This window comes from Stenella coeruleoalba (genome assembly GCF_951394435.1).
Source record: "Stenella coeruleoalba genome assembly, chromosome: 4".
Classification (NCBI taxonomy): domain Eukaryota; kingdom Metazoa; phylum Chordata; class Mammalia; order Artiodactyla; family Delphinidae; genus Stenella; species Stenella coeruleoalba.
In genome coordinates, this window is record NC_137149.1 from 4,835,682 (window position 1) to 4,862,362 (window position 26,681).

General features: G+C 37.3%; 1 protein-coding gene across 7 annotated transcripts in view; it reads left to right on the top strand.

Moving 5' to 3' along the window:
• Positions 1-26,681, top strand: part of ELF2 (E74 like ETS transcription factor 2) — a 92,408-nt gene that overhangs the window by 25,198 nt on the left and 40,529 nt on the right. For 4 of the 7 annotated variants that reach the window (XM_079920550.1, XM_079920560.1, XM_079920561.1 and 1 more), the window contains exons 3-4: positions 792-1,030; positions 15,167-15,332. In XM_079920550.1, the coding sequence (XP_079776676.1) occupies positions 959-1,030; positions 15,167-15,332 (238 nt within the window). In that variant the 5' untranslated portion in view covers positions 792-958. Of the gene's footprint in view, positions 1-479; positions 595-791; positions 1,031-15,166; positions 15,333-22,093; positions 22,189-26,681 lie in introns of those variants that run through there. The other 3 variants (XM_079920554.1, XM_079920557.1, XM_079920559.1) reach the window with 2 other exon arrangements.

Sequence of the window (26,681 nt, forward strand, 5' to 3'; positions counted from 1 at the left end):
ATATTAAAGTCATTCCAAGTCATTTCACTACCTTATTTTCAAACTACTTTGTTTGAAAGTATAAGTTACTCAAATTAATCTATTTTATAGACCTTGTATGAGTATTCAAAATGTGAACACAAAATGAGATTGCTACCATAGCAAAAAAAAGATAATTCTAATTAATTATTCATATAAACAAACCAAATGAGCCAAAGACGAATGAAACATTTACAAACCAGGGACTTCCCTGGTGGTCCAGTGGTTCAGACTCCGTGCTTTTGAACGGCGGGGCGGGGCGGGGTGGGGGGGCACAGATTCGATCCCTGGTCGGGGAACTAAGATCCTACATGCTGCGCGGTGTGCGGCGCGGTCAAAAAAAAGAAATATTTACAAGCCAATAAATCTTTTAATTTGTTAAATAGGTGAATAATTTTGGAAGTTGTCTCGGTCCAGCACGTTTTATGTTTTCAGTGCATAAATTTTTTTTTTAATTTCAGGAATTTTTACCGGAATATTTCAGGAATAATAGTACATCTTCATAAGGGGAGAAAGTTATAACATTTTATCTCTTAGAATGTAAATGTCATCAGGTCACCAATGTGCAATAGCTTGGTAAGAACTTATTTCAGATTGTTCACGAACTTGACAACTGTAAGCAGAATGTTCATTACTGCCCTCTTTTGACACAGGGCTGTATAAGCCTATCTCCTTTTAGTTTACAAAAGTGTTAAAAATTAGATGCAAAATAGGTTGTGCTTTGTATCCATTTTGTATATTTTTAATAATTTTTCAATTCTTCCTCTTTTTAGGCTCTCTGGTTATTCATCTTTAGAAGACGGGATTTCTGGATATCTACTCCACTCCTTCTCTATTGACTTTTAAAACATGATAGTGCAAACCTGTAACACTGGCAATCACCCATGAACCTTTAATTACGTCGACTGATTGCGTTTGAAGCTTCCTCAGGGAATAAACAATGACATCAGCAGTAGTTGACAGTGGAGGTTCTGTTTTGGAGCTTTCCAGCAGTGGAGTAGAAAATCAAGAGGTTAGGCATCCAATGTATTACATTTCTGTTTTGTTCATAGAAATCAATGCATGAACTGATTTTGAATTTAATGGGGAACAGGTATTTGAGAGGAGAAACGTACAATGCATGCGACTCTGTATGTTTGTCATGTGTCCTCATGTAATTAGGCAATAGAAGGTTGAGGAAGGGACTGCTGGGCCTGAGTTGTTGAAACATTGCATATATTGGAATGAACTGGGAGAAAAAATTGAAAGAAAGAACACTGTAGTACTAGTCGAGAGATTTAAATTCCTAACAAAATCCATTGTTTTGGATTTGAGAGTGTGTAGGCATACACTGTACCTAAACACCTAAGTTACATTCATCTTAATTTAGAATTTTGTATCTCCTTTAGCTGTTACCTTTGTCCTTTGGTTATTACATCTAATTCAGTAATTAGTAATTACATCTAATGGGAATCCATCATGTTTTAATCATGTTATTTATACTTAAGAATTTAGATAATTGGTAAATGAGAAAGGAAGTTCAGCATTTGAAATTTTATACTTGAAGAATTTTGCAGCTTTCGCATATTTGGTTATTTTTTTTGTTATTGATAACATTAAAGAATAAGAGATGGGAGTAGAAAAGTAACAGTACCAGAAATATATGGACTTCCAGGGCCTGGCTTCTGTTCCCACGATTCAGTAAAGACCGACTGTTGGGAAGTATCTAAATTAAAATGGAATAATGCCGTAACAATAATGGACAAATATTTGGTCAGAGATAAGATGAGAAAATGGAGAGCTTACTGTATTTAAAAAATCTGTTTTTTCTGTGTTCTGTGAAAGATACTGCTCTTACTGGTACTTAGTACCATGACTGAGAAACAAGTTAGGATGTCAGGCTGTGTGTTCTGGAATCTGGATTTTTCTTCTAGCTTGCTTGGTGTCTGTGCAGTCTTCCAGGATAGCTGTGGGCAAATTCAGTGGGTTTGTTTTCAGTGGACTTGGTAACTGAAAGGTTCCTGTTGTATTTGAATCTAAAACTGGTTCAAAGTCTTTAGCCACAGCTAAAGAACATGTTTTATTCTCATAATCAATTTCTACTTCTTTCTTAAAGATTCACTTTCTGTATGATTACTTCCAGGTATGATTCTCCAAAGAAATGAGGGACTCGGGATTTCTGTCCCCTCCTTTATCACCCAGACTAATTATTGCTTCTTCAAGTACTTTCTCTTTGCCCCATAGTTTTACTCCGTTGGTATTTAATTCTATGGGGGGAGCTGCTAAGAACAGTAGGCAGAATATATTTACCATATGCTGACTGGGTACTGCTGTTATGAGAAAAAGAGTACGAGCTTGTTTCTGGAAGACTCTATACTTTTCTTCATTTACATGGAACCCCAGGTGTTCAAGGCTTGAAGAACTGATTATTATGGAAGAAAGAGTCTGATAAATGAAATAATTTTACCAGGGCATTATTGATTAATGATTTATGCAGTAGCCTTATAAGGTTGTCATAGGCATTTTAGGAAGTGTGGCACCAGAAAGGAGGAAACTATTCTTGGGGACTTTTTCTTCAAATTATAGCCAGGTAAGTGGGTGCCCACTTACTTTCATTCATTTGTTCCTTCAACAAACATTAGTTGACCACTTACTGAATGTCAGTTACTTTTCTGGGCACTGGGGATAAAGTATTTCAGAGTGGTTATGAAGAATAAATCAGGGCTAGAGAGAGATGGAAAGTTGGTAGCGGTATTTTAATTAGGTGGACAAGGAAGGCTTCTCTGAAGAGGTGGCATTTTAGTTTAGACCTAAATAGCCTAAGGGATTGGGCTGTAGAAACACTTGGGGAAGAGAATTCCTGCAAGGAAGAAAAGCCACTAGTATCTAAAACATCTCCTGATTTTACAAAGTGAGTTTTGGGGATAGTGGTATTTGAAAGACAGAATTTTGTCTTACAAGCAGCTGTTCAGGAATGCATGTATAATATATATCTAAACTGTACTCTAAAGTGTAGGGTGGGGTGGAAAAATGACCTGTCAAGATTTTATTACGACAGCTCCAGAATCTGAAGAAAAAATAAATGTTTAAAAAGTGGTGGCAACACATTTCAAATCAACTATACCCCATTAAAAAACATTTTTTTTAATTAAAAGAGAAGTGGTGGGCATTTGGAGAGTTGTTAGTGATTTTTAGGCTTTATTTTTTATAACTTTATTACTGTTTATAAAAGTAATACATTTTATTAAATTAGGATAATTCTATTTCTGACAAAGATACCAAAAGAAAGTAAATTATAATCTTACTAATGAGTATAGATACAAAAATCATAAATAAAATCATAATAAATTTATAAAATGCAGTCATATATTAAAAAATCCAATTACCAAATAGGATTGAGGTACATAGGGGTAATTCAATTTTAAGAAAACCATTAATATAATATATACGCCTACTAATATGCCATATGATATGTTAGGATAAAATACTTGATGAAATAGGATTTTATGAAATTCAGTATTCATCCTGATAAAGCCTCTTAATAATACAGATGTATATTTCCTTAACATTATTAAAAAAACTTAAAATCAAGAGTTAGAATCCTATTTAATGGTGAAGTACTGGAGTATTTTCTCTAAAGTTGGAGAGAAAGTATGTGCACTACCATTACTATTATTTAACATTTTCCTGTAATCAGACCAGATAATGAAAAAATATATAAATATTATAAAGGAGACCAAATTATTATTTGCAGATAATATGATTTGCCACCTGGGAAAACCAAAGGGAATCCACGAAAACACATTAGAACTAATAAGAGTGCCTAGTAGTTTGGTGGGTACAAAATTAACATAAAAATATCTAGCTTTCTTTTGTAAGGACTGTAATTAGTTAGAAGAGATCATGGAAAATAAGATCCCTTTCAGAAAATAAACAAAAAAATGTAAAATGTTGAGGAATAAATGTAAAAGATATATGGAACTTGTTTGAAGAAAACTGATTAATGATACTTAAGTAGACTTCAGTAAACAGAGAGATATACTTCGTATTTGGGTAAGAGAAACGAGAAGGGTCAGTATTAGGCAGGATGTCAGTTTCCTCCAATTAATCTATATAGTTAATTCCATCTCTATCAGATGCCAGGGCAAGTTTGGGGGAAGTTGGTCATATGGACCTAAAGATTATGTGGAAGAGCAAACATAAAGGAGGAGCCAGAGCAGTTTTTGCAAAGGAAATATATAGCAGGTAGGTCTCGTAGAAATGGGGAATTAATGCAGAAAAAATAAAAAAGGATTTAAGTATATTTTTAAAAACACAATGAGTGCAAGTTTTAGAGGGCGTCTGCTTCCAGACAAACAAGATTGGGAGTTCTTCCGCTTCACACTGTGATGGAATAACTGAGACCAGATTTATACTCCCACCATAAACAACTAGGAAAGTGAACAAAACATATGAAACCACGGTTCTGAGACATTCGGCTACGGTCTGAATGTTTGTGACCCCCACGAAATTCATATGTTGAATCCAGACTTCCAAAGATGATGATTATTAGGAGGTATTCGGAAGTAGGGCTTTAGGGAGGTGATTAGGTCATGAGGGGGGCACCCTTATGGGTGGGGTTAGAGCTTTTACAAAAGGCTCCAGAGAGATCTTTTGCCCCTCCTGTCACGTGAGGGTACACCAAGAAGTCTACGACCTGGAAGAAGGCCCCCACCTGGTCACGCTGCTGCCCTGATCTCGGGCTCCCAGCTTCCAGACCGTGAGTGATAAACTTCTGCTGTTGCTCAGCCACCTAGCCCGGCCTTTTGTTATCGTAGCACGAATGGACTAAGACAGCTGGACGACAGGCAGTGCGAGGCTGTGCCTCCTGAGAAGAGAGAAGTGGTTGCGCTGACTTACTGCTTGGAGCCACTTTCTGGACCACAGCGTGGGGAGGAGGAATCCAGGCAGGTGTGACGGTGTCGCTGAGTTGAGGAAACAAAATTTGGAATTCGGAGAGGCTAATGCAACTAATTTGAGGGGCAGAGTATCTGAAAGGAAGAAGCTGCCCAGAGGAAGAATGTCGGAACTCAGCCTTGGGTTCCCCTAGTCTTTAGCTGAATGAGCCCCCAGGTGTGGTATGACACTCTGTGAAGCCAGGCAAAGAATGATCAGAATGGTGTAAACTCAGTAATTTACTGAAAAAACCTGCAGAATTCACTCAGGGCTGGGAGATCCTAGAGTTCCAGTCAGCTGGAGTGGAGGGTCCTTGTTAACTGCCCAGGGCATTCATGGGAGACTCTGGAAGAGTCATGCCTTACAGCAGAGCTGAACTAGCCCTAGAATAAAGGGGAGTCCAGACTTGCCCTCAAAAGGGTTAAAAACAGGCCTTGAAAGTTGATCCATAAGTAACGTAACTATCTGTCATAGTAAACGTTATTAAAATAAAACAATGTAAATTATACCCAACAATGTAAATTTTACATATGAAATACCCAATCATGTTAAATGCAAGGAAGCAGGAATAATATAACTTGGAGAAAAAATTATCAATGAAAACAGATACAAACAGAAAGCAAAACATAAAGTAACATTATGTGAATATAAACTGTGGTACTTTAAGAAACATATTTTAAGTTCTAGAGTACCACTAAAAAATAAAGAAGTATAGATAGTAAGCCATTAATACCTATAAATTAAATGGAATTAAAATGGTTACTAAAAAATACTCAATTCAAAAGAAGACAGAGTAAAAGGAACAAGTAATAAATGAAACAAATAACAAAGAGCAGTTAGGTAGATTTAAACCCTGTTTTAGTGATAATATTAAATATAAATATTCCAAACAGTCCAATTAAAAGGCAGATATTAAAAAAAAAGAGCAGATATTGTTTAAAATGCAGATTGGGTTTTAAAAAACCAAACCTATTTATGTTTCATAAAAGATATTCATTTTAAGTATAACCACAGTTTAAAAGTGAAAGTATAGATAAGACCATGCAAATATTAATCATAAAAAAGTTTGAAGTGGTTTTGGGACGAGACTGTTACCAGGGATAACGGTAGACATTTCATAAATTATAGAAGGACCATCTTCTCAAGAAGAGTTAACAACCCTAAATGTCTATGCACTCAAGATTAGAGCTTCAAAATACATAAAGCATAAGCTGAGAGAACTGAAAGAAGAAACGGATAAATCCCCAGTGTTAGAGTTTGCAGCATGCCTCTTTCAGTAATTGATAGATCAATTAGAAGATCAATGAGGATATCAAAAACCTGAATAACATTATCAACTAACTTCACCTAATGGACATTTATGGAACAGTGGGTCTAATGGCATGTATTCATTTCAAGTGCCCATGGACAGTAAGCCAAGATCATATGCTGGGCTACACATCTCAGTAATTTAACAAACTTTTAAAGGATTGAAATCGTATAGAGAAAGTTGTGTGACCAAAGCAGGATATATTAGAAATTAACAAAAATATGCTTGCAGTGTTTTTTTTTTTTTTTTTTTTGGCCATACCACGCAGCATGTGGGATCTCAGTTCCCTGACCAGCGATCAAACCTTGGCCCCTTGTAGCGGAAGCGCAGAGTCTTAACCACTGGACCACCAGGGAAGTCCCTGCTTGCAAAATTTGTGAATATTTGTGTATTAAACAGCCCACTTTTATATAACCCGTGGATTAAAGAATAAATCACAAGAGAAATTAGAAAATATTCAAACTGAATGAAAATGAAAACGCATTTGAGGAACGCAGCTAAAGCAGTGCTTAGAGGGAAATTTGTAGCTTCAAATATTTATATTTGAAGGAAAATCAATCTTAAGGTTTCACCTCAGCAAGCTAGAATATGAAGATAAAATCAAACCCAAAGTAAGTAGAAAGAAGAGAAAAATAAATCAATGAAGTAGAAAGTGGGCAAACAATAGAGAAATTAAACCAGAAGCTCATCCTTTGAAAAGATCAATAAAATTAATAAATCTCTAAGTAGACTGCACAAGAAAAAAAACAGAAGGCAAAATTTACTAATATCAGGAATGAAAGATACATTACTATAGATACTAAATATTATGAACAACTTTATGCCAGTAAGTTGCCAACTTAGATGATATGGTGCAGTTCCTCGAAAGTCATTCCAAAAGGAAAAGCAAGCCTGAATAGCCCTCTATCCTTTTCTTTTTTTGTTTTGTTTTGTTTTTGGTGGCCATGCCAGTGCAGCATGCAGGATCTTAGTTCCCTGACCAGCGATCAAACCTGTGCCTCCTGCATTGGGAGCATGGAGTCTTAACCACTGGACTACCAGGGAAGTCCTAGCCCTCTATCTTTTAAATAAGTTGAATTTCTAGTCAAGATCTTTCCTGCAAAGAAAATTACAGAGCTAAATGGCTTTCTTGGTCTGCCAAGTGTTTAGGGAATATAAGTCCTTTTATATAAGGACTTATAAAAGGACTTATAAAAGAACATATAATAATAAGTTGGAGATAATACATTAAACTGGGGAAAAGATTTGAACAGATAATTATATGAGTGGCCAATAAGCACACTTTATTTTATTTTTTAAATATTTATTTATTTTATTTTTGGTTATGTTGGGTCTTAGTTGCCGCTCGCGGTCTCCAGGGCGCGTGGGCTCTGTAGTTGCAGCGTGTGGGCTTAGTTGCCCGGCAGCATGTGGGCTCTTAGTTCCCTGACCAGGGATCGAGCCCACATCCCCTGCATTGGAAGGCGGATTCTTAACCACTGGACCACCAGGGAAGTCCCAAGCACGCTTTAAAATGCCAGTATTATTAGCCATCAGGGAAACACAAAGTGAAAACGCAAGGAGATACTGCTACATGCTTATCATAGAGCGGTGAAAATTCCGGAGCGGTGGCATGTTTGGAGAGGATGTAGAGCAGCTGGAACTCTCATGCATTGCTAGTGGGGATGTGAAACAATATACCTGCTTTGGAAAATAATTCGACAGTCATTTTAAAACTACATGTACTATTACCATATGATGTGGTAATTTCATTTGTAAGTAGATATGGAATGGAAAGGAAGGGAGGGGATAGCAAGCATTAACAGGAGCATTACAGCCATACGAAGAGAGGTCTGTCCGTACAGTGGGATTCTCAGCAGTAAAAAGAGATGATCGACTGATACATGCAATGACATGTATAAATCTTAGCATTATGCTAATTCAAAGAACTCAGATACAAAAGAGCCCAAACCGTTCATTCCATACATACGAAATTATAGAAAAGGAAAATTTATAGGGATAGAAAGATTGGCGGTTGCCCATGTGGGTGGGTGGTTGGATGGGGGAGTAGGTGGTGGGTGGTGGTAGTTGTGAGAGTTTGACTGGTACGGGGGATGCAAGGGAGCCTTCTGGGGTGATAGAAGTATTCTGTTTCTTGATTGTGTTGGTAGTTACAGGGAAGTCCATACAGGGATTTCCATAAATCCTACATTTATGGAAATCCATAGAACTGTGTACTTAAAATGGCTGCAGTTTACTTACATAAAAATGCCTAAGTAAAAAAAAAAAAAAAAAAAAAAAAATGCCTAAGTATTTTTGATTAAAAATAGGCGAAGTTGATTGAAAATAAATGACTTACTAGTTGAGATAGACTATCCCGCGAGTTTTATATTATGCAAATGGTATTTCTTTTTAAATTACCCGTGTAGACTTTAAGGTTTTTTTTTTTTGTCATTGTTATTTTATTATTATTTTTTCATTTATTCTCTTTTTTGTCACTGTTAGTTTTATTTTTATTTTTTTGCGGTACGGGGGCCTCTCACTGCTGTGGCCTCCCCGGTTGCGGAGCACAGGCTCCGGACGCGCAGGCTCAGCGGCCATGGCTCACGGGCCCAGCCGCTCCGCGGCATGTGGGATCTTCCCGGACCGGGGCACGAACCCGTGTCCCCTGCATCGGCAGGCGGACTCTCAACCACTGCGCCACCAGGGAAGCCCTAACTTTTTACTTTAAGTATGTTCCAAATATTGCATGGGGCATTCTTGACGTATTATTCGTTTATCCGAAATTCACATTTAAAGGGGCGTCTTCTGTCTGTAGTTGCTAATTCTGACAGTCTTAGCTTATGGGGAGCTATGGGAGCTGTGCCAACACCTGCTGAAGCAGCGGTCACGCGTTTTAATCATTGCATGTTTTGGTGACTTGAGCAAGTGTGGTGGCCCTAAATAAAATAACCTGGTGGATGTAGGTTTTTAATATATTATTGTAAAACAAAGACCCCCCCCCCCCGATTCGTTTCTTTTCCACCCTTCTTCCCCAGTAAAAATAGCTAACTCCGCCCTACAGTGCAAAGCAGTAATTACCTGCATATCTCTGTGCAGTGGCCACTGGCCCCTATCATTTGGCAGAAATAAGCTCATGAAGTTACTCGCCATCATAGATCAGCAGATGTTGAATCTATGAGTAACTGTTAATATTAAAATTTATTGAGCTTTACCTTTCTTTGAACCAAGCTACAAATACTTAAATGCCAGTTTAGTTTATATGAGGTGTGTATTGTTGAAGAGGATATAGAAGTTGACTTGATATAAAAATGGATTTGATATAAAAGTGGACTCTTGCTCTCCATCATCTTATTATCTTGTCAAGGAGTTGGATCTGTAAACAGGTAATTATAATACAGGGTAATGCAGAGTGGTAATAATAGGTAAACGACTTGTCATGGAAGTACTTGGTAGGGAAAAATTGATTCAGATTAGGGGATTGTAGAAGACTCCCTGGAACTGTGTGCTGAGTGGATGAAAAGGAGTTGGACAGATAATGGGAGGTAATTTCAGCAAAAATCATGGACACTTTCACTTTTGGGGACAGTAGATATTTGCTGTCTCGCAGTTCTGGAGGCTAGAAGTTTGAAAACAAGGTTTGGCAGAGCTGGTTCTTTTTGAGGGCTGTGAGAGAGACTTCCTTCCATGCCTCTCTCCTAGCTTTTGGTAGCTCCAGGTGTTCCTTGGTTTGTAGATGATGTTCTCCCTGTGACATTGTCTCCTCTCTGTATGTATCTCTCTGTGTCCGAATTTCCCCTTGTTATAAAGACGCAGTCATGTTGGATTAGGGCTCATCCTATGATCCCATCTTAACTGGATCATCTGCAAAGACCCTATTTTCAAATCGTCTCAGATTCACTGATTTGAATCAGTGAATCAGTATTTGGGGGTTAGGATTTCAGCATCTTGTAGGAGACACAGGTCAACCCTTAACAGGTAGGTTGAGGGTTATATTTCACAGAATGTTAAAAACCGTTGTTTCGTATGTTCAACTTTCCTTTTAGACAAAAGGGTATTCATGAAAACTTTTTGTATAAAGAAGTAATACAAAAAATTCTGATTGTAATGTGAAAAGATGCCCTCCAAAGTTGAGAGCAAGTAGTGGGTTTAAATACTATTACTGTGGTTACAGTGTAATGATGGACATCACTAATTGAGTTCTTACTTTGTGCTAGACACTGTGCTGAGCACTGTGTGGTATTTAATTTTCAAGGGACTTTGTGAGGTGTGAGTTATTATTGTAACCTCTTTTTTTTAAATATGAAGAAACTGAGGTTTAGAGAAGAACACAGGGTGGGGGAACAGGGAGAGATGTTGATAATTTGTTCCATTTAGACACGTTAAGTTTGAAGTATTGGCTGAACATTCCTATAATGATGTTAGGTTGGTAGTTTAAAATTTGGTTCTGGAGTTCAGGAGATGGGCCAGAGTAGAAAATAGATATTTAGTAATTGTTAGTACAGACGTGCTCTTTGAAACCGGAAGAACGGGTGGACTTGCCTGGGAAGGTAATACAGAGTAAAGAGAAAGGAGGTGCTGAGGACAGAACCTTGGCAATGTGGCTACATTTGAGTCACTGGGAATGGAAGAAGAGTCAAGAGGAGAGGCTTAAAAGCAGCATGGTAGAAAGAGAACAAAAACGGTGCAAGAAAGAATTTTTAAAATGTGGTGCTGGTTGGACCTTCCCTGGTGGTGCAGTGGTTAAGAATCCGCCTGCTAATGCAGGGGACATGGGTTCGAGCCCTGGTCCAGGAAGATCCCATATGCCGCGGAGCAGCTAAGCCCGTGCGCCACAACTACTGAGCCTGCGCTCTAGAGCCCGCAAGCCACAACTACAGAGCCTGCATGCTACAACTACTGAAGCCCATGCACCTAGCGCCCGTGCTCCGCAACAAGAGAAGCCACTGCAATGAGAAGCCCACGCACCGCAACGACGAGTAGCCCCCGCTCGCCGCGACTAGAAAAAGCCTGCGTGCAGCAACGAAGACCCAACACAGCCCAAAATAAAATTAATTAATTAATTAATTAATTTTTAAAAAATGAGGAGCTGGTCAGTGTATAAGAGTCTGCAGAAAAATGTAAAGGAGGATGAAAACTGAAATAGAGTGTGGTCCTTACCTTTTGAGAGAGTAGCATCAGTGAGGTGCTAGAATCTAGAATACAGGTACATGTAGATAAGGAGTCAAGGAGTCAGGCTGTTTTTTTCAGAGGCGTGTACGGGAATAAGAGGCAAAGATCTGGAGTGCATTTAAAAGAGAGAAGAGTTGAACACTTTTAATAGAGATGTTTGCTTTTTTTATGGTTAAAGGCAAGGAACCATAGAAATATTGAAACAAGACAAAACCCAACTAAGGAATGGGTCCACAATCCTAGTTGGTGGGGAAGAGAGTATAGATAGAGGGATTGGCCTGTACAGAATTCTAGTCCTCAAGTATTTCACAGTTTAGAAAATTTATTTCCTACCAGTTGGGTATGGGTGGGGGAGTTCACAATAGAAGATAATCTGAGATTAATGTTACTATTAAAAATACTATTAGATTTTGGAAGAATGAAAGAAGTTATAAGTCCCTTGCACTATATATAAATATTCATTGCTTGGGTCAATACTAGTTTAAACGCTGCTTATGATGTTGCCTCCTGAGTTTCTGATGAGTGGAGACCTCGTCAGTTTTTACCTATCCCATGCTTCTCTTTGATAGCTGTTGTTTAGCTGGGTGGTACTGACTGTGGGCTGTGATTGTAAAGCTGATCGAGGAGCATGAATGAAGATTCAGCTGTCAGTGGACCCCATTTGTGAAAAAGAATTTTTTTCTAATGTTCGCAAGTTGGACTCATCTTTTGCCTTATACAGAGTAGGAAATTCAAGGTTAATATTCAGTGCATACTGGCTTTTTTAAAAGTCACTGTATCTTTGTTTTGTAGTTTATTTAAAAATTTTGTGCAATGTGTTATACAAAACAAGAGTGTATCAAATATGTATGTTTCAACTTAAGAATAACAAAAAGAGGACATATTACCTATTGCTCAGGTTAAAAAGTAGAAATTATTAGTATTTTAGATTATTAGTATTTAGTATTTTAGTATTAGTAATACTAGTAATTATTAGTATTTTAGAAAACTAAGTGTGCCCCAGCTCCTATCCTAGTCCCTGTTCCCAGAGGTGCCATTATCCTGACTTAATGTGTTTATATTCTTTTACTTTTCTTTACAGTTTTATTGTCTGTGGATATTTCCTAAGCAATGTATCGTTTACTTTGAAAAAATGAATAGTGTACTAAGCTAACTGAGTTAGGAAGGGGCAGCATTACCATAGTTAGACGAAAGCTTCCAGGAAACAAGCTGACTAGTCAGGCGTCAGGTTCACTGAGCTTGAAGAGTTTCTGCTCAGGTAATCATTAAGCAGTGTAATGAGTTAATTTTGGAAACATAGGCCGCCATCTTGGTCAGGTATCTGTCATTGCTCTAGTATGGGCCGGGTATTGCAGGCTTGTTCAGCAAGTATATGGTCACGTGGGAAGAGTGCTGTTCTTTATTTTTGGATTCTGAGCCCTTTGTGGTCTTCCAACACTTAGCAGTTGATTAAAGCAGAATCTTTACCTCATCTGGGAGGTGAAAATGAGTGGTCTCAGCTGATCCAGGAAGTAAGGCAAGGTGGAGTGAGTAAGTACATCAAGACAAGCCAGACATAAATAAAAATCTGGAGCAGGCCTATCTGGGCATCCTGTCCTTAGGAACAATGTCAGTGGTTGTCTTGGTGATGACAGTTTCAAGAGTCACGTCACTACAACTGAAGTAGTGGCCCTTTAAATCCAGTGCACAGCTGGCATCCTGGAACTTCTCTTCACAATCCAGTCCTCCGAAAGATTACTATCGTCTCTCTCCCATATTGGATCTTCTATATTCTGTACCCTAAGTTATTGTCTTTACTAAAAATTTACTTTTTTGGTGGAATACTCTCTCCAGTTGCTTCTTGAGAAAAGATGCATGGAAGGTAACCATTTTGAGGTCTTTTATGTCTGAGAAAATATCTTTATGTTACTTTCATAAGATGGTTTGGGTGAAGAATTCTCGGTTGGAAATAATTTTCCTTCATAATTTTGAAGAAATGTCTCCATTGTCATCTTCCTTCCAATATGACTGTTGAGAAGACTGAAGTCTGAGTCCTGATTCTTTGTATGTGACCTGTATTTTCTTTCAAGAGTCTTGTGGAATCTTCTTTTTGTTCCCTGATTGTGATATTTCACAATGGTGTGCCTCAGCGTAGGTCTCATTCTTTATTTGTTTATACTAAACACTTGGTAGACCCGTTCAAATGGGCAGCTCACATCCTTCAGCTCTAGGAAAATTTCTGCAATTCTTTCATTTCCTTCCAACCTCCCCCGCCCCCGTCTCTGGAACTCCTGTTATTCAGATATCGGTCCGCCTGGACTGGTCCTCTAATAGTGTTCCTGTTTCTCTCCCTGTGACTTTTTGGTTTTTTTTGCCCCGAGGCATGTGGGATCCTAGTTCCCTGACCAGGAATTGAACCGACACCCCCTGCATTTGAAGAGCAGTCTTTTTTTGTTTTTTAATGTATTTATTTTTGGCTGCGTCAGGTCTTAGTTGAGGCACGCGGGATCTTTCACTGTGGTCCGCAGGCTCTTCATTGTGCCGTGTGGGCTTCTCTCTAGTTGTGGCACACGGGCTCAGTAGTTGCTGAGTGCGGGCTCTCTCCTTGTGGGGCGTGGGCTCAGTAGTTGCGGCGCGGGCTTAGTCGCCCCGCGGCACGTGGGATCTTAGTTCCCCGACCAGGGATTGAGCCTGTGTCCCTGGCATTGGAAGGCAGATTCTTAACCACTGGACTGCCAGGGAAGCCCCCAGCTTCTCTCCTATATCTTTTTTGCTCTGGTTCCTGGAAGACTTGCCTCAATTTTATTCTCCATGCCTCTTTTTTCATTTCAGCTATTGTGTTTTTAATTTCTAAGAACTCTTAATTTTTTTAATGTTCTTTATTAAATTGTATTCTGTTCCTGTTTTATGGATATAGCTTCTCTTACCTCTGTGAAAAATATGAATATATAAATGTATATGTACGTAAATGATATGTTTTGTGTTAGAGGCGTTTCCTTGGATGTTTCCTTGGGTGACAGTAATACTTGGCTGTCTGCTCATGATTAAAGGTGGAGGACGAAAAAGCTGATTGGGAACTCTATTTTTGGTACAGCACTGATACTAGCAAAGATGCTCTTGTTTTTCTTTCTCCAGAAAGTAACTCTCCAGTCTTCTGCTAAGGTGGGGAGGGGCCCGTTGCCTAGCATCATGGAGGGAGGGAGCAGGTCTAGGAATCAAAGTGCTTTTCAGACAACTTTCCTGGAATCTTCCTTGCTTTAACCCCCCTCTTCTTTGTCCGTTACCTCCTGCTCCTCTGTTTCCAGAAGGAAGTGGCACTGCCTTCTGTGGATTCTCCAGTGTAAAGTGTGTTGTGTCTCATTTAGTTTTTGCTGCCAGGCTATGATTTGGCTTTCCTGGGTCTGCTAAACCACTTAACAATATTCATCCATCCACTCTCAGTCTTTCAAGATTTTGTTGCTCTTATCCCTTCTTACGAGTTTATGTCTGAAAAAGTCTTTTATAGCATTTTAGTGGGCTTTCATGAGAGAGTGAAATTATATGCATGTTTTTAATTTGCCATCTTAATCCTAAAGCCCTGATTATTTAAAATGTTTAATATATGTCTCACCTCTTGAGACGTGAAAAGATTATTAAAATTAGCCCTTCTCATCTCTCGCTTTGGTTTTTACATTCATATTTATAATACGTGACACTCATTTGAACTCCTTGAGACTATATGAACTCAAGGATTTATAAGTGAATCCAGAATTTGTGAATAAAGAGGTTGATTGTTTTTTAAATTTGCTCTTGTAGGAAAGTGGAAAGGTTTCTGAATATCCAGCAGTGATTGTGGAGCCAGTTCCAAGTGCCAGATTAGAGCAGGGCTATGCAGCCCAGGTTCTGGTTTATGATGATGAGACTTATATGATGCAAGATGTGGCAGAAGAACAAGAAGTTGAGACCGAGAATGTGGAAACAGGTAGACATCTCATTAAATGTTCATTATTTATAACTTTCTCATTTTGTAAGTGTCAACATTACTATTGCCAATTGAGTAATATACCGAAAAACCTCTTTTTAATGCTATTTAGTATAGCTTGGAAACAAGTGAAATATCTCTTGTTTAAGGGAATTTATATATATAAAGTTCTACATTATAATTCTTTGAAGTCCAACAGAGTCTCATATCACGGACCCTAAGGACAAAATTACAGACCCATAATAATAAAACTATTTTTGTCATTTTTTTTTTCTGGGAGTGGAAATACTGACTAGTTGTTATTTATTTGTAGAAGTCAATAGACTAGTATACTAGATTTCTTTTAATTCAAAAAATAAGTACAGTATTCTCATTCCATAGTAGATTAGAGTTTCTTTTAACCAATATCGGAGCAGTATGATTTCTTTTTTCCTAGGTCAGAAGCATCTTTGTAGTAGTCTATCAGATTCCTCTTCCCTTTTTGTCTTCTTAGAAATTTTGGTATTTCAATATGTCTGTGGTGAGATAACTGTTTGTTTAATTGGGCATTAGTATGTATAATTCTTGGAGAAACCTTTTCATTTTTGCCATTGACCATAAAGAAAAAAGAGTTTTTTACCAGAAGGATTATAGTGACAATTTTATAATAATAAACATTAAATTTATCTTTATCAGTTAATAGAGAAAAAGAATCCTTATATTTGGTTTACAATCCTAATAAAAACTCTTAATACTTTAGATAAATTTCTTTAAATGTAGCAAAGTCTCATGATTAAAAATTTTGTGTATTTGATGTCTTTCTGCTTGTTGAGGCCCAGTAGCACTCCCTAGTTCTTTTTTTTTTTTTGGTTGAGCTGCTGGGTTGGAAGTTACCTTGCTCTTTGGAGCAGTGATGACAACAGTGCCAGCAAACCCCACGTGCAGTGGTAATCAAGTCATTTTTATCGAAACAGGTAGCTAAACACATCATAAAGTCTTTGTGACTGTAGTCTGGAGTGGTACTTGATTTCCAGTGCAAGTGGCAGGAAGATAACGTATGTTTTCTTTTGAGAGTTTGGACAGCTTTCCAGTCCGAAGCTAGAAGGTTAGTGGTAGAGATGAATTTTCTTCTTGAGGAAAAGAATAAGAAGAACTCACAAAAGTATTACGCAGGATGATATCTTGAAGTAGATATTGTAACTGATTTTATTATAGGAGCATAACTGAATAGAAAACTAATGGGACAAGAAAAAAGTATGATAGCTTAAGCTGAATGAAGAAAGTAGAACTGATTGAAATTTCTGGAAAATGTTTTGATCAAAAAAAAAAAAAGGGAAGACTGATTTTGGTAGCAAATTGGAAGCTTTGAAAACTGAAAACTACAGTGCCACGTTTGTGTCAGTAGAAATTTAAATTCACATTAAAATACCAGAGCATGTTGACCAAATCTTACTCGTTGTACACTTGATGGTCAGCAGTTCATTCATTTAAATTAATCTGGTAAAAACAATTCCAAATAGGAAGCGAATAGAATCCATTTAAGGGATTTTATTTTCTTCGTCTTCTTGAACTCTCTGAAGGTGATGATATCATTTGCAGGGCAAAGATATGAGTGATTATAATCTTGAAAAAGAGGATGTACAAAGTCTGGATAAAAGAACAATTACTTTTGTGGTATTTTAAAAGTAGTTTTCGAATACTTGATAATGTTTTTCAGGTTTATTTTTCTTCAACACTAAAAGGAAATTTTGGTAAATAACTTACCTTATTCTAAAATAGTCTAAAAGTAACCTGAGAAGTTCATCTTACATTTTCTTTTTAATTCCATTCTGGCTCACGAATTTTTTAAAACCCACTTTACCTCTAAAATCCATATTACTTCTAAAAATAAGACTAGTATAGTGTAGCTATTCTTGGCTCTCCTTATAGAAGAACACTGTAAAATGCAGAATTCAGATACAGCTCTTTTAAAGGCAACGCCAAATTCAGACTGAAAACTACTTGCCCGTACATCCGTAATCAGAACAGTTTAATACACTCACACTTATTCATCATAAGGCCTGCAGAACTTGGAGACTACAATATACTAATTTATTTTAAAATAGCATGGCTCATAGTAACTTAGTAAGATTGTTAATATACGTAGTTTAGTTTAGAATCGGTTAATCTGAGCTTAATTTTGTTTCTACTTAAAGACTAAAATGCATTTTTAAATGAGTTGAAATATAAATAAATTTTCATTCTCCTGATAGCTAGAACCTATGTAGATGAAGAAAGATTGTTATGACTTAATGTAATGCATATTTCCTTTTAGGTAATGGATTAGGATTGGGTTCATTTCTTGTGGTGATAATAAAATTTTAAGTTAAATCCCAGATATATGTAGGTTTTGGAGAGGAAGATGACTGGGAAGTAAAGGAAAGGAATATTTATAAGATGGCTACAGCAGTTTCTGTTTGGTGAATTGGTGGAAGTGAGATCTGTAGAGAATAAGATTTCCTTTTGTATGTCTAGGAAATACTTCCTGGAATGCTCCTACATTATGATTTAGATTATATTAGTCTAAAAAGTGTTCATAATTCTATTTATTGATCTGTTATATCAGTCCTCTGCATGTTCTCACTGAAGTTTTTTTTCTTTTATTCCTGTATACCCATGCATATATATCCATACCAGGAGCAGTATTCATGGTGTCATCCAGGCAGGAGTACTAAAGTCATATAATGACGTACATCTAGCTGTCTTCATTATTTTGTGTATAAAATGATTTCCCGTTTTGTTAGTAGTAATTATAGGCTATCTTGCTTCACTTTTTTATAGACTGAACATCTACATTTCCCTCACAGGGCTCGTGTGTAATAGTAATCCTCTCTTAAATTATATGGGAAAAACCAAGTATATTTTAAAACTTTAAAAATAGACATATTCATCTAAACCTGTGAATTGCTTTTTGATAATAACTGAAGTTTAGTAATCATCAAGAGCCTTTGAGGAGTAGTAACGAAGTGTGCATGAAGGGTGGTCTCAACTCCGGCAGGCCGAAGTACCTCTGCCAGTGGCTGCAGAGTCCAGCAGTTTCTGGAGGCCTCTGGAGTCTCTTGGATTCCCTACTAAGAGGTGGAAATTCAGTTTTTATGTTCACTCCTTAAATATATATATATATATATATGTATAATATTTATATTATATATATATATATAAATTTTAATGAGTTATTACAGAGTACCATGTAAAAAGTAACAAGTTTATACCAATGCAATCAATAATAGGTAAGTTTTGCTGGAAATCTTTTAAGACTTGGCTGCAAAGATTGAGCTGTTGAGAATCTGCTTCTTCATCTTGCACCTTAACTTAAACTATATTTATCCTCATCACCTTCCACTTTAATTTATGAGACTATATCAATAAATACTTTGTATCTGTTATGTGCTGGGGCACTGTGTTCAACATGTTTTTTTCCCTCAAGGTGGTAGTAATTTATATTTTGTGGAGATAAAATATATATATTATAATCAAAATGTAAAGCAGTGTAGAATCAGTTGAGCACTACTTACAAATTCAAAGAAATTTTCAGAAGAGGAAAGTTCAACTTACAGCATTAGGGAGTGTTTTAGAGAAAGGAGGAGGACAAACGGTAGGATTTGTTTGGGCAGATAGCAGGTAGGCGAAAGGCACGTAGACTGAGGGAAATATAGTTAACAAATGGGTAGGGTGTAGAAATTTGAGATATGTTTAGAAGATACTGAGTAAATAAGATATTAATAGGAGGTTCCGTTAAGAACTGTGACTAGATTGTGATTTGAATCTAAGAGTTAGTAATTAGCCATATAAGAGACAAAGATTTGGAAGGTTTTGAGTAGAAAGTACTAAGTGATCAGTATCTCAGTAGATAGAGAATGAATTGTAGGGAAAAGATGTGGCAGAAAGACTAGCTCTTGTAGTATGTATGACTCAGGGATGGCTTGAGAAGTATTAAAACAAGGTAGAAGCAATAGGAACAGAAGGGGCTTATATAAGCACTTCTACTGTGTATGATCTAATAAGACTAGGCATGATAGATTAGGGGGAGAAACATAGATAGGTAAGGTATTACTCAGTTTTTTGACCCTAATAATGGCAAAAGTATCATAAAGGGTTTTGAGGAAGGCAAGACTGGGGAAGCAGATAAGTTTGATAATAAGCATGTTGATTTTGATTTGAAGCAGAGCATCTAAGGGGAAATAATTAGGTATTTAAAAATGTACAAATGTATGTTCAGTGCCCCATCACAAAAGAGAGGGCATATTCAAATTAGGATAATTTAAGGAATGTTTTAATAAATGGCTAGTTACAAATGTGTCGGCAAGTGTAGGGTAACCATAAGTGATGGGGGTGGTACTCCAGAACTAGCAGTAGCAGAGCTGTTTCTGTCCTTTGGCCCAAGGGCCAAACAGAGGGAAGGGTTACTGGAACCCAGAAGGAGAGCCCTGGAGAGAGGGTTACCTTGAGAGAATCTGGGACCTTTGGTCAAAGGACATAGCTGACTTGAGGGCAGTGCCACAGAGAGGGAGCCAGGCAAGTCAGCCTCCTGGGAGAGAGTGAAGGGTGGCGTATAGGTCCGTAGGGGCAAATGGAAGGTTATCTAGTACAACTGAAGCTTAGTACAGAAAGGTCAAGTAGAGACCAATTTGGGATCATCCTCACTGAAGCCATGGAAATAAATGAAAACTCCAAGGGGAAAGGAACTTGAGAGATTTCCCCAAGGGGAAGATTTTTAAATTCTATATTTGTCACTCCGTGATAGAGAACAAAGGACACAGAATTAAGAAATTAACTTTAGGGAGTGTTTACAGTTTGAAGACAAGAAGAGCCAAAGAGTAGTCAAATATAATAAAAAATCCTGGGTGACTAATCCTGAGCTTAAATTTTTTCTTTTTTCTTTCGCGCCTTTTAAGTGGCTCTCTTTACTTAGGAAAGGGAAGAATATTGATTGGGTTAGTTAGTCGTGGTTTCAGGTTCCCACTTTATCACTTACGTGGCAGTATTTAACTGTTTCAGAGTCTATCTCACTGTCGTAAAATAGGAATTCAGTGTTGTGAGGATTATATAAAATAAACCTATAAAGCACAGCGCTTGTGATGTAAGTGCTCTGTAAGTGTTCCTTAACTTCATTAAGACCTTTCCTTGTGCCTTCAGATATGGAGAAGGTCTTTTATACATTAAAACAACATTTGTTTAATACTTCTCTGTTGTAGTTTTCTCTTTCCGTTCACTTTGGCTTTTTAAAACGACCAATGTTTTATACCTTAAGTCTGTTCTTTTTCCTCCTCATTCCTTCCTTAACTTACTGTGCTCTGGGATCTGCATTTATCATTCTCCTGAAGCTCTTTGTCTATCAGATTTCTAAGTCCGCTCCTCTACCAAATTCATTGACTCGCGGAATCATCCAGAAGTAGAGCCTTTTAAATCTGGCCTTCTTATCTACAGAAACTCTGTATTCTAGCAGTCTTCCTTTCTGCCCTTCTCATGGCTGTGCTATTTATGCTTCTGAGCTTTTGCTCAAATATAGTTTCCTATCAAGGATGTCTTTAAGTATTATCCATTCCTTCGGGCCCAACCACATGAAGCTGTCCACAGCAATTGTGGCCTATGTGAAACACTCCCTTTCCTGATCTTCTGTGAGACCATCTGGATTTAGACACATGATCATTGACTTTCTTACACTGTTCTTGTGTGTATACTCCTTTTGTTTTCAAAGTGAGCATACAAGCCCCTGAGTACAGAGCCCATGTTTTTATTTTGTTGAATATAGCGTATAATACAGAGTTCAACACATAGCTGTTAAGAAATACAGACTGAAGCAAATTGAGTTTTGACTTAGAATTGCAGTATAATGAAGAACCATCTATGTAAAATCTTAAATATGTTTTCTTTTTTGTTTATATGCTAAATATTGAATACCGTAGGGTTATTTAAAATATTAAAAGGTAGTCATCCAAAAAACGTAAATACGGTCATCCAAAATATATCAAGGCCATAATGTTGTCATGCTTAGATTAACTTCATCTTAAAATCACAGTAAGTTTTAGTCATTCTTGCTTACACCTAAATTTGATTTTTTAAAAAATAATAAAAGCAATACGTGTTCATTGGAAAAACTGGAAAGTATTACAAAGAATAAACAGTGAAAATCACCCATAATCTTACCAGTGAGGGCACAGTAACTACCACTTTTCTAAATTTCCCGCTGGTCTTTTTTAATGTACATTTTAAGCATAATTCACATCATGTTATGTAATACACGTAGACTTATTTATTAACCTTTACTAACAAACATTGGCTCAAAGGGATCTGGTAGCTTCCTACTTCTCTCTTCTGCTCATTGGGAACAGGACTTTGGTTTTTAACCAAGTATCAAAACATAAAAGGTTGGTCTTATTAGTTAAAGTAATTATCAAGAGAACTCAGAAAACTTTTTTTTTTGTGATCAACAAAATTGTGTTTAGAGGTTAGTTGAAAAGATAGATGAATGATAAGAGTTTTTATATACTTCAACAAGAAAGTAGTGCTTTTTTTTAAATAAATGAAAGTTCAGGTTTTTGAAATGCAGTTTTAAAAAATAAAACCAGATTTCTATTGAAAAATAAGATAAGGAACCAGATTTCTTTCTTGAAGACTCTCAAGACTAGGTTGACCTCATGATGAGCTGTGATAACTTTTGTATGTGTTATACCATCAGAAATCCTCCCTGTGGCACAAAAGGACTCTTTTAATTAGAAAATATTGTTGCCACAGGGAGGTAGAAGATCGACATGAAAAACTGGGGATCTGAAAAGGAGCCCCTACCCTAGGATTACCTGAAGGTGAAACAGATTGAGCCAGAAGGAAGACAATGCTGGTAGGTTGGTCTTTAATTTATTAAGAATGTTTGCAATTTTACATTTAACTACAATGATTTCAGCTATGTTTCCGTATTTTTTGTTTAAAGGGTGACAAGGATCCCTCCTTGTGGAGGGAGAAAGATTATAATAGTATTTTTCCCTCTAAGGAATCTGCCTTCTAAGTTAATCTCCTGCCGTGTCCCTAATATCTGTTTCTTCTAGACAGAACTTTAAGTCTGTCTCCCGCCTTCACTTCCTTCGAAGTTACCACTGACTGAACATCTTCAAGTCTTTCTTTTTTTCATTTGTGTTATTTCTGCCTCTAATCTATACTTTTTCCTAAAATAATTTTTTAAGAAGTGTTTTCTTTCAATTATCTATTTTCTTGAATTTAGCCTGGTCACTAGTTTTCTAAAAAGGTAAAATGTGAATCTTAAGTTTATTTAGTTTTGATTCTAGAATTGTGTGAATTATAATTATACTATTATTTAGATTAGTTAGAAAGCCTTATTAGAGAGAAGTTTTTAATATTTTATTAACAGTATTTCATTTAAGATGCCATCAGTTGTACGAAACGTTATTTTTAGACCACTAAAAGAAAAACGTGCTGGCAACTACAAATTTTAGGATATCGTCAATTGTAAAATACATCCTGATTTCAGAGATGTCAAAATTGGAAAAAATGTATGTCTTAGAATTAACGAAATATGTTATCATGTAATTCTGAATCGTCCTGAAATTCCCATTATCTGGGAATTGGATATTAACATATCAGGTTCATGAAAAATGGAGGTGAGTTGCCATTGTGGAAGTCCCTGCATGTGCTGAGTATGATCTCTAAACTCTTTACTGTCATTTAAGAGAGGGTATTTAAAAAACCATCTAACTATACTGTTTAACAGTATACAGAGTAGCCATATAAGGTATTAAATCACGGAGCGTATAGAAGATGAAAAAGTATTTTAATAAGATGCTTTTACTTAGTCAGTAGGTAGAGCTTGGGAATTACCTGGTGGTCCAGTGGTTAGGACTCGGTGCTTTCTTGGGCCCTGGTCAGGGAACTAAGATCCCACAAGCAGCACGGCCAAAAAAAAAAAAAAAAAAGAGTTTTATCATAATTGTCAGTTTTTAATTGGATTTTGTGATCTAGAAAGAAAATGAAATGAAGCTTCTTCTGCTTTCATTTTAAAACAGGATCCTTCAAGGGCTCTTTAAAGTAGCCACTGATTTTTAGTGCACCTTGAATATATGTTTTACAGATTATTGATTATGTGAAGGAGAGTGGCCAAAAGCCAAGAACCACCCTGTCAATTAATAAAACAAATGAAAAGGAATGATTTTAAATGGTATTTGTATACTTCTCAGGAGACATCTATTTTATATAAAAGGAAAGATAAGTATATCCAGACAGTCGATCATTAGAGGATATTTGTTTAATTGGGGAAACTAGTAGCATTCATTCCTTTGTACTCAGACTTGTTTTTTTAAATACTAATTAACTGCCAATTTTATAAATAACAAACAATGTGTCTAAGTAATACAGTTTTGTTAATTCAGACTGAGGACAGGGCTGAATACAGATTATATGGAATTTTAAATGAGTAACACACAAGGTTGTAAGTGTTGCCAAGTCGGGATAGCTCAGACTTCTTAGATATATGAACAGGAATGCTTTAAAACATGTCTCTAGGCAAATCCATACATTCATTCCTCAGCCAGCTCTTACTGAGGACCAGCATGTCAGGCTCAGCTGAATATTTCTTGTGGTGAACCCTGGCTTTGCCCCCACCAGGCTCTCAGCTTTGTGGAGAAGATGAACAGTTAAACACGTTGTTACAATAAAATGTGATGAGTTAGCGTTGTGAAAAGATTAATGAAAGGTTTAGAGAGTATACAGTAGGGGAATGGCTAGGAGGTCAGAGAATGCCTCCCTGAGGAAGTGACATTTAAACAGGTTTGAAGGGTCTGAAGCAATTAGCCAAGCAGAGAGTAGCGTGTCTGAAAGGAGGAGGAGAGCATGGAGGAAGGAGAGCATGGCCTATTTGGTTTGCAGAAAGGAATTCAACATGGCTAGAATATGGACTATGAGAAGGAAAGGGGATGAAAATGAGGCTAAAGAGGTAAAATCTTAACTGGTGAGGACTCTGAGAGCTTTGTACCTGTTTTTTGGGCCTTATCTAAAGGGCAGTGGGAAGCCTTTTAAGAGTTTTAAACAAAGTATTTTTTTAATACAAATTTTGTTGTTTCCAAAATATTGAGTACTGTAAAATGAAAAGTAAAGGAAGACAATCAAAGCATTACCTAAAATAAAGACTGAACTCCTTAGCTCCTCATTCACAGTTCCCTAATTTTAAGCTAGTTGACTGTTCTTACTCACTTTCCCCTGAATTGTCTGTCTGCCTCTGCAGATGTGGGCTATAGATGTGCTCATTGCCCATACTAAGCTAAAAGTTACAGAGATTAAGGTATTTGCACAACTGGCGTTTCTTTTTGGAATCAAAAGGTGGGTGCTTTGGTATAATGCTGTTTCAGGAGAAGGAATCATTGTCCCAAATGCATCCCCCATGCCCCTTTGTAAACTTGGAAAAGGGTCTATACGTTTTCTCAGATTTGTGAAGCGGCCCATAACTTAGAGGAGGTCAGGAACACTTTTAACACGGCTATTAACTGCTAACTTTTGTGTGTTTTTTAAATCTTTTTATATTGTGGGCCTCTTTGGCCATATGGTGAAGCCTGTGGACCTTCTCTCAGAACAATGTTTTTAAATATATGAAATACCTAGCATTGCCAAGGAACCAAATATATTGAAATGTAGCTTTCAGACTATTTTTAATTGTGACATATTAATACATGTTTCTTTAATAATGCATTAAATAATGAAATCTAGTGGCAGATCTGATTTACTGCTGTAATTTCAAAGTAGTGACCGTAAAGTATATTTTGAGATGTATGTAACAACTATAATATGATATGAAAATATTTTATGATTTCTGTCGGTCGTGAGTCACAGATACTGTGAAAACTACTGTGGTTCGTACTTTTATATAAAATTAAAGTGCTAAATTTCAGTTGGAATCTAAAAAACAGTTTTCCCAGATCTTATCCATGTCTTATTTTACCTGTCCTCCATATTCTGCCTTATTTCTGCTTTCTTTCCTTAATAACTCGTAGTAGGGATCTGAATACAGTTTTATGATCTCTGATAAGGAAAAAAAACCTCTCAACTGTACTGGTAGTTTTTCATGTCACTTAATGGATTGACTTAATTTAACTTCTTCTAAAAACATTCTAATGTTTGAACATTAAGTACATTTCTTTAAAGCCTCATCTAGTATTTTATGACCTTTTTGTTGGCTTGAGATCCCTTCTATTTCCATGAGAAAAGTTTCTGTGGCCAGTGGCTCTCAGACTTGAGCGTAAGTCAGAATCATCAGGAGTGCATGTTAAAACACAGATCGCTAGCCCCACCTCCAGGATTTGTGACTTAGTGAGCTGGAATTAAAGAATTTGCTTTTTTTTTTTTTTTTTTTTTTTGCGGTATTCGGGCCTCTCACTATTGTGGCCTCTCCCGTTGCGGAGCACAGGCTCCGGACGCTCAGGCTCAGCGGCCATGGCTCACGGGCCCAGCCCGCTCCGCCGCATGTGGGATCTTCCCGGACCGGGGCACGAACCCGCGTCCCCTGCATCGGCAGGCGGACTCTCAACCACTGCGCCACCAGGGAAACCCAAGAATTTGCATTTTTTAAAATATAAATTTATTTATTTATTTTTGGCTGCGTTGGGTCTTTGTTGCCGCACACGGGCTTTCTCGAAGCGAGCGGGGGCTACTCTTCGTTGCGGTGCGCGGGCTTCTCATTGCGGTGGCTTCTCTTGTTGTGGAGCACGGGCTCTAGGCGCGCGGGCTTCGGTAGTTGTGGCACACGGTCTTAGTAGTTGTGGCGCACGGGCTTAGTTGCTCCGCGGCATGTGGGATCTTCCCGGACCAGGGCTCGAACCCGTGTCTTCTGCACTGGCAGGTGGATTCTTAACCACTGGGCCACCAGGGAAGTCCGGAGAATTTGCATTTTTAACAAGTTCCCAGGTGATGCTGATGTCAGTACTGCTGGCCCAGGGATCATACTTTGAGAACCATTACCTCGGCTGTTGGGAATGATAGCACCAAAAGAGAGCTTCTGCCATCGTGAGAACTCAGTTAATCCTGTGGTTTCTTACTGTGTATAGTATACCCATCACAAAGATTGCTGTTGTGGGTGAAGAGATACTAAAGTTCCTTCAGGCTTATATGAGGTGATGTAATGCATTGCTGCTGTTAATTAATTCACCAGTAAACATTCATTGAGCATCTGCTATATACCAGGCACTATTTAGAGCATGGGACTAGAGCAGTGGACAAGAGGGGCAATGTCTGCATTCATGCAATACTTAGACTCTAGTGAAGAAAACATGTAAATTCACCATAGTGTAAAATTGCTTTGTCACAAATCAGAATACATAAATTAACAACTCCTGA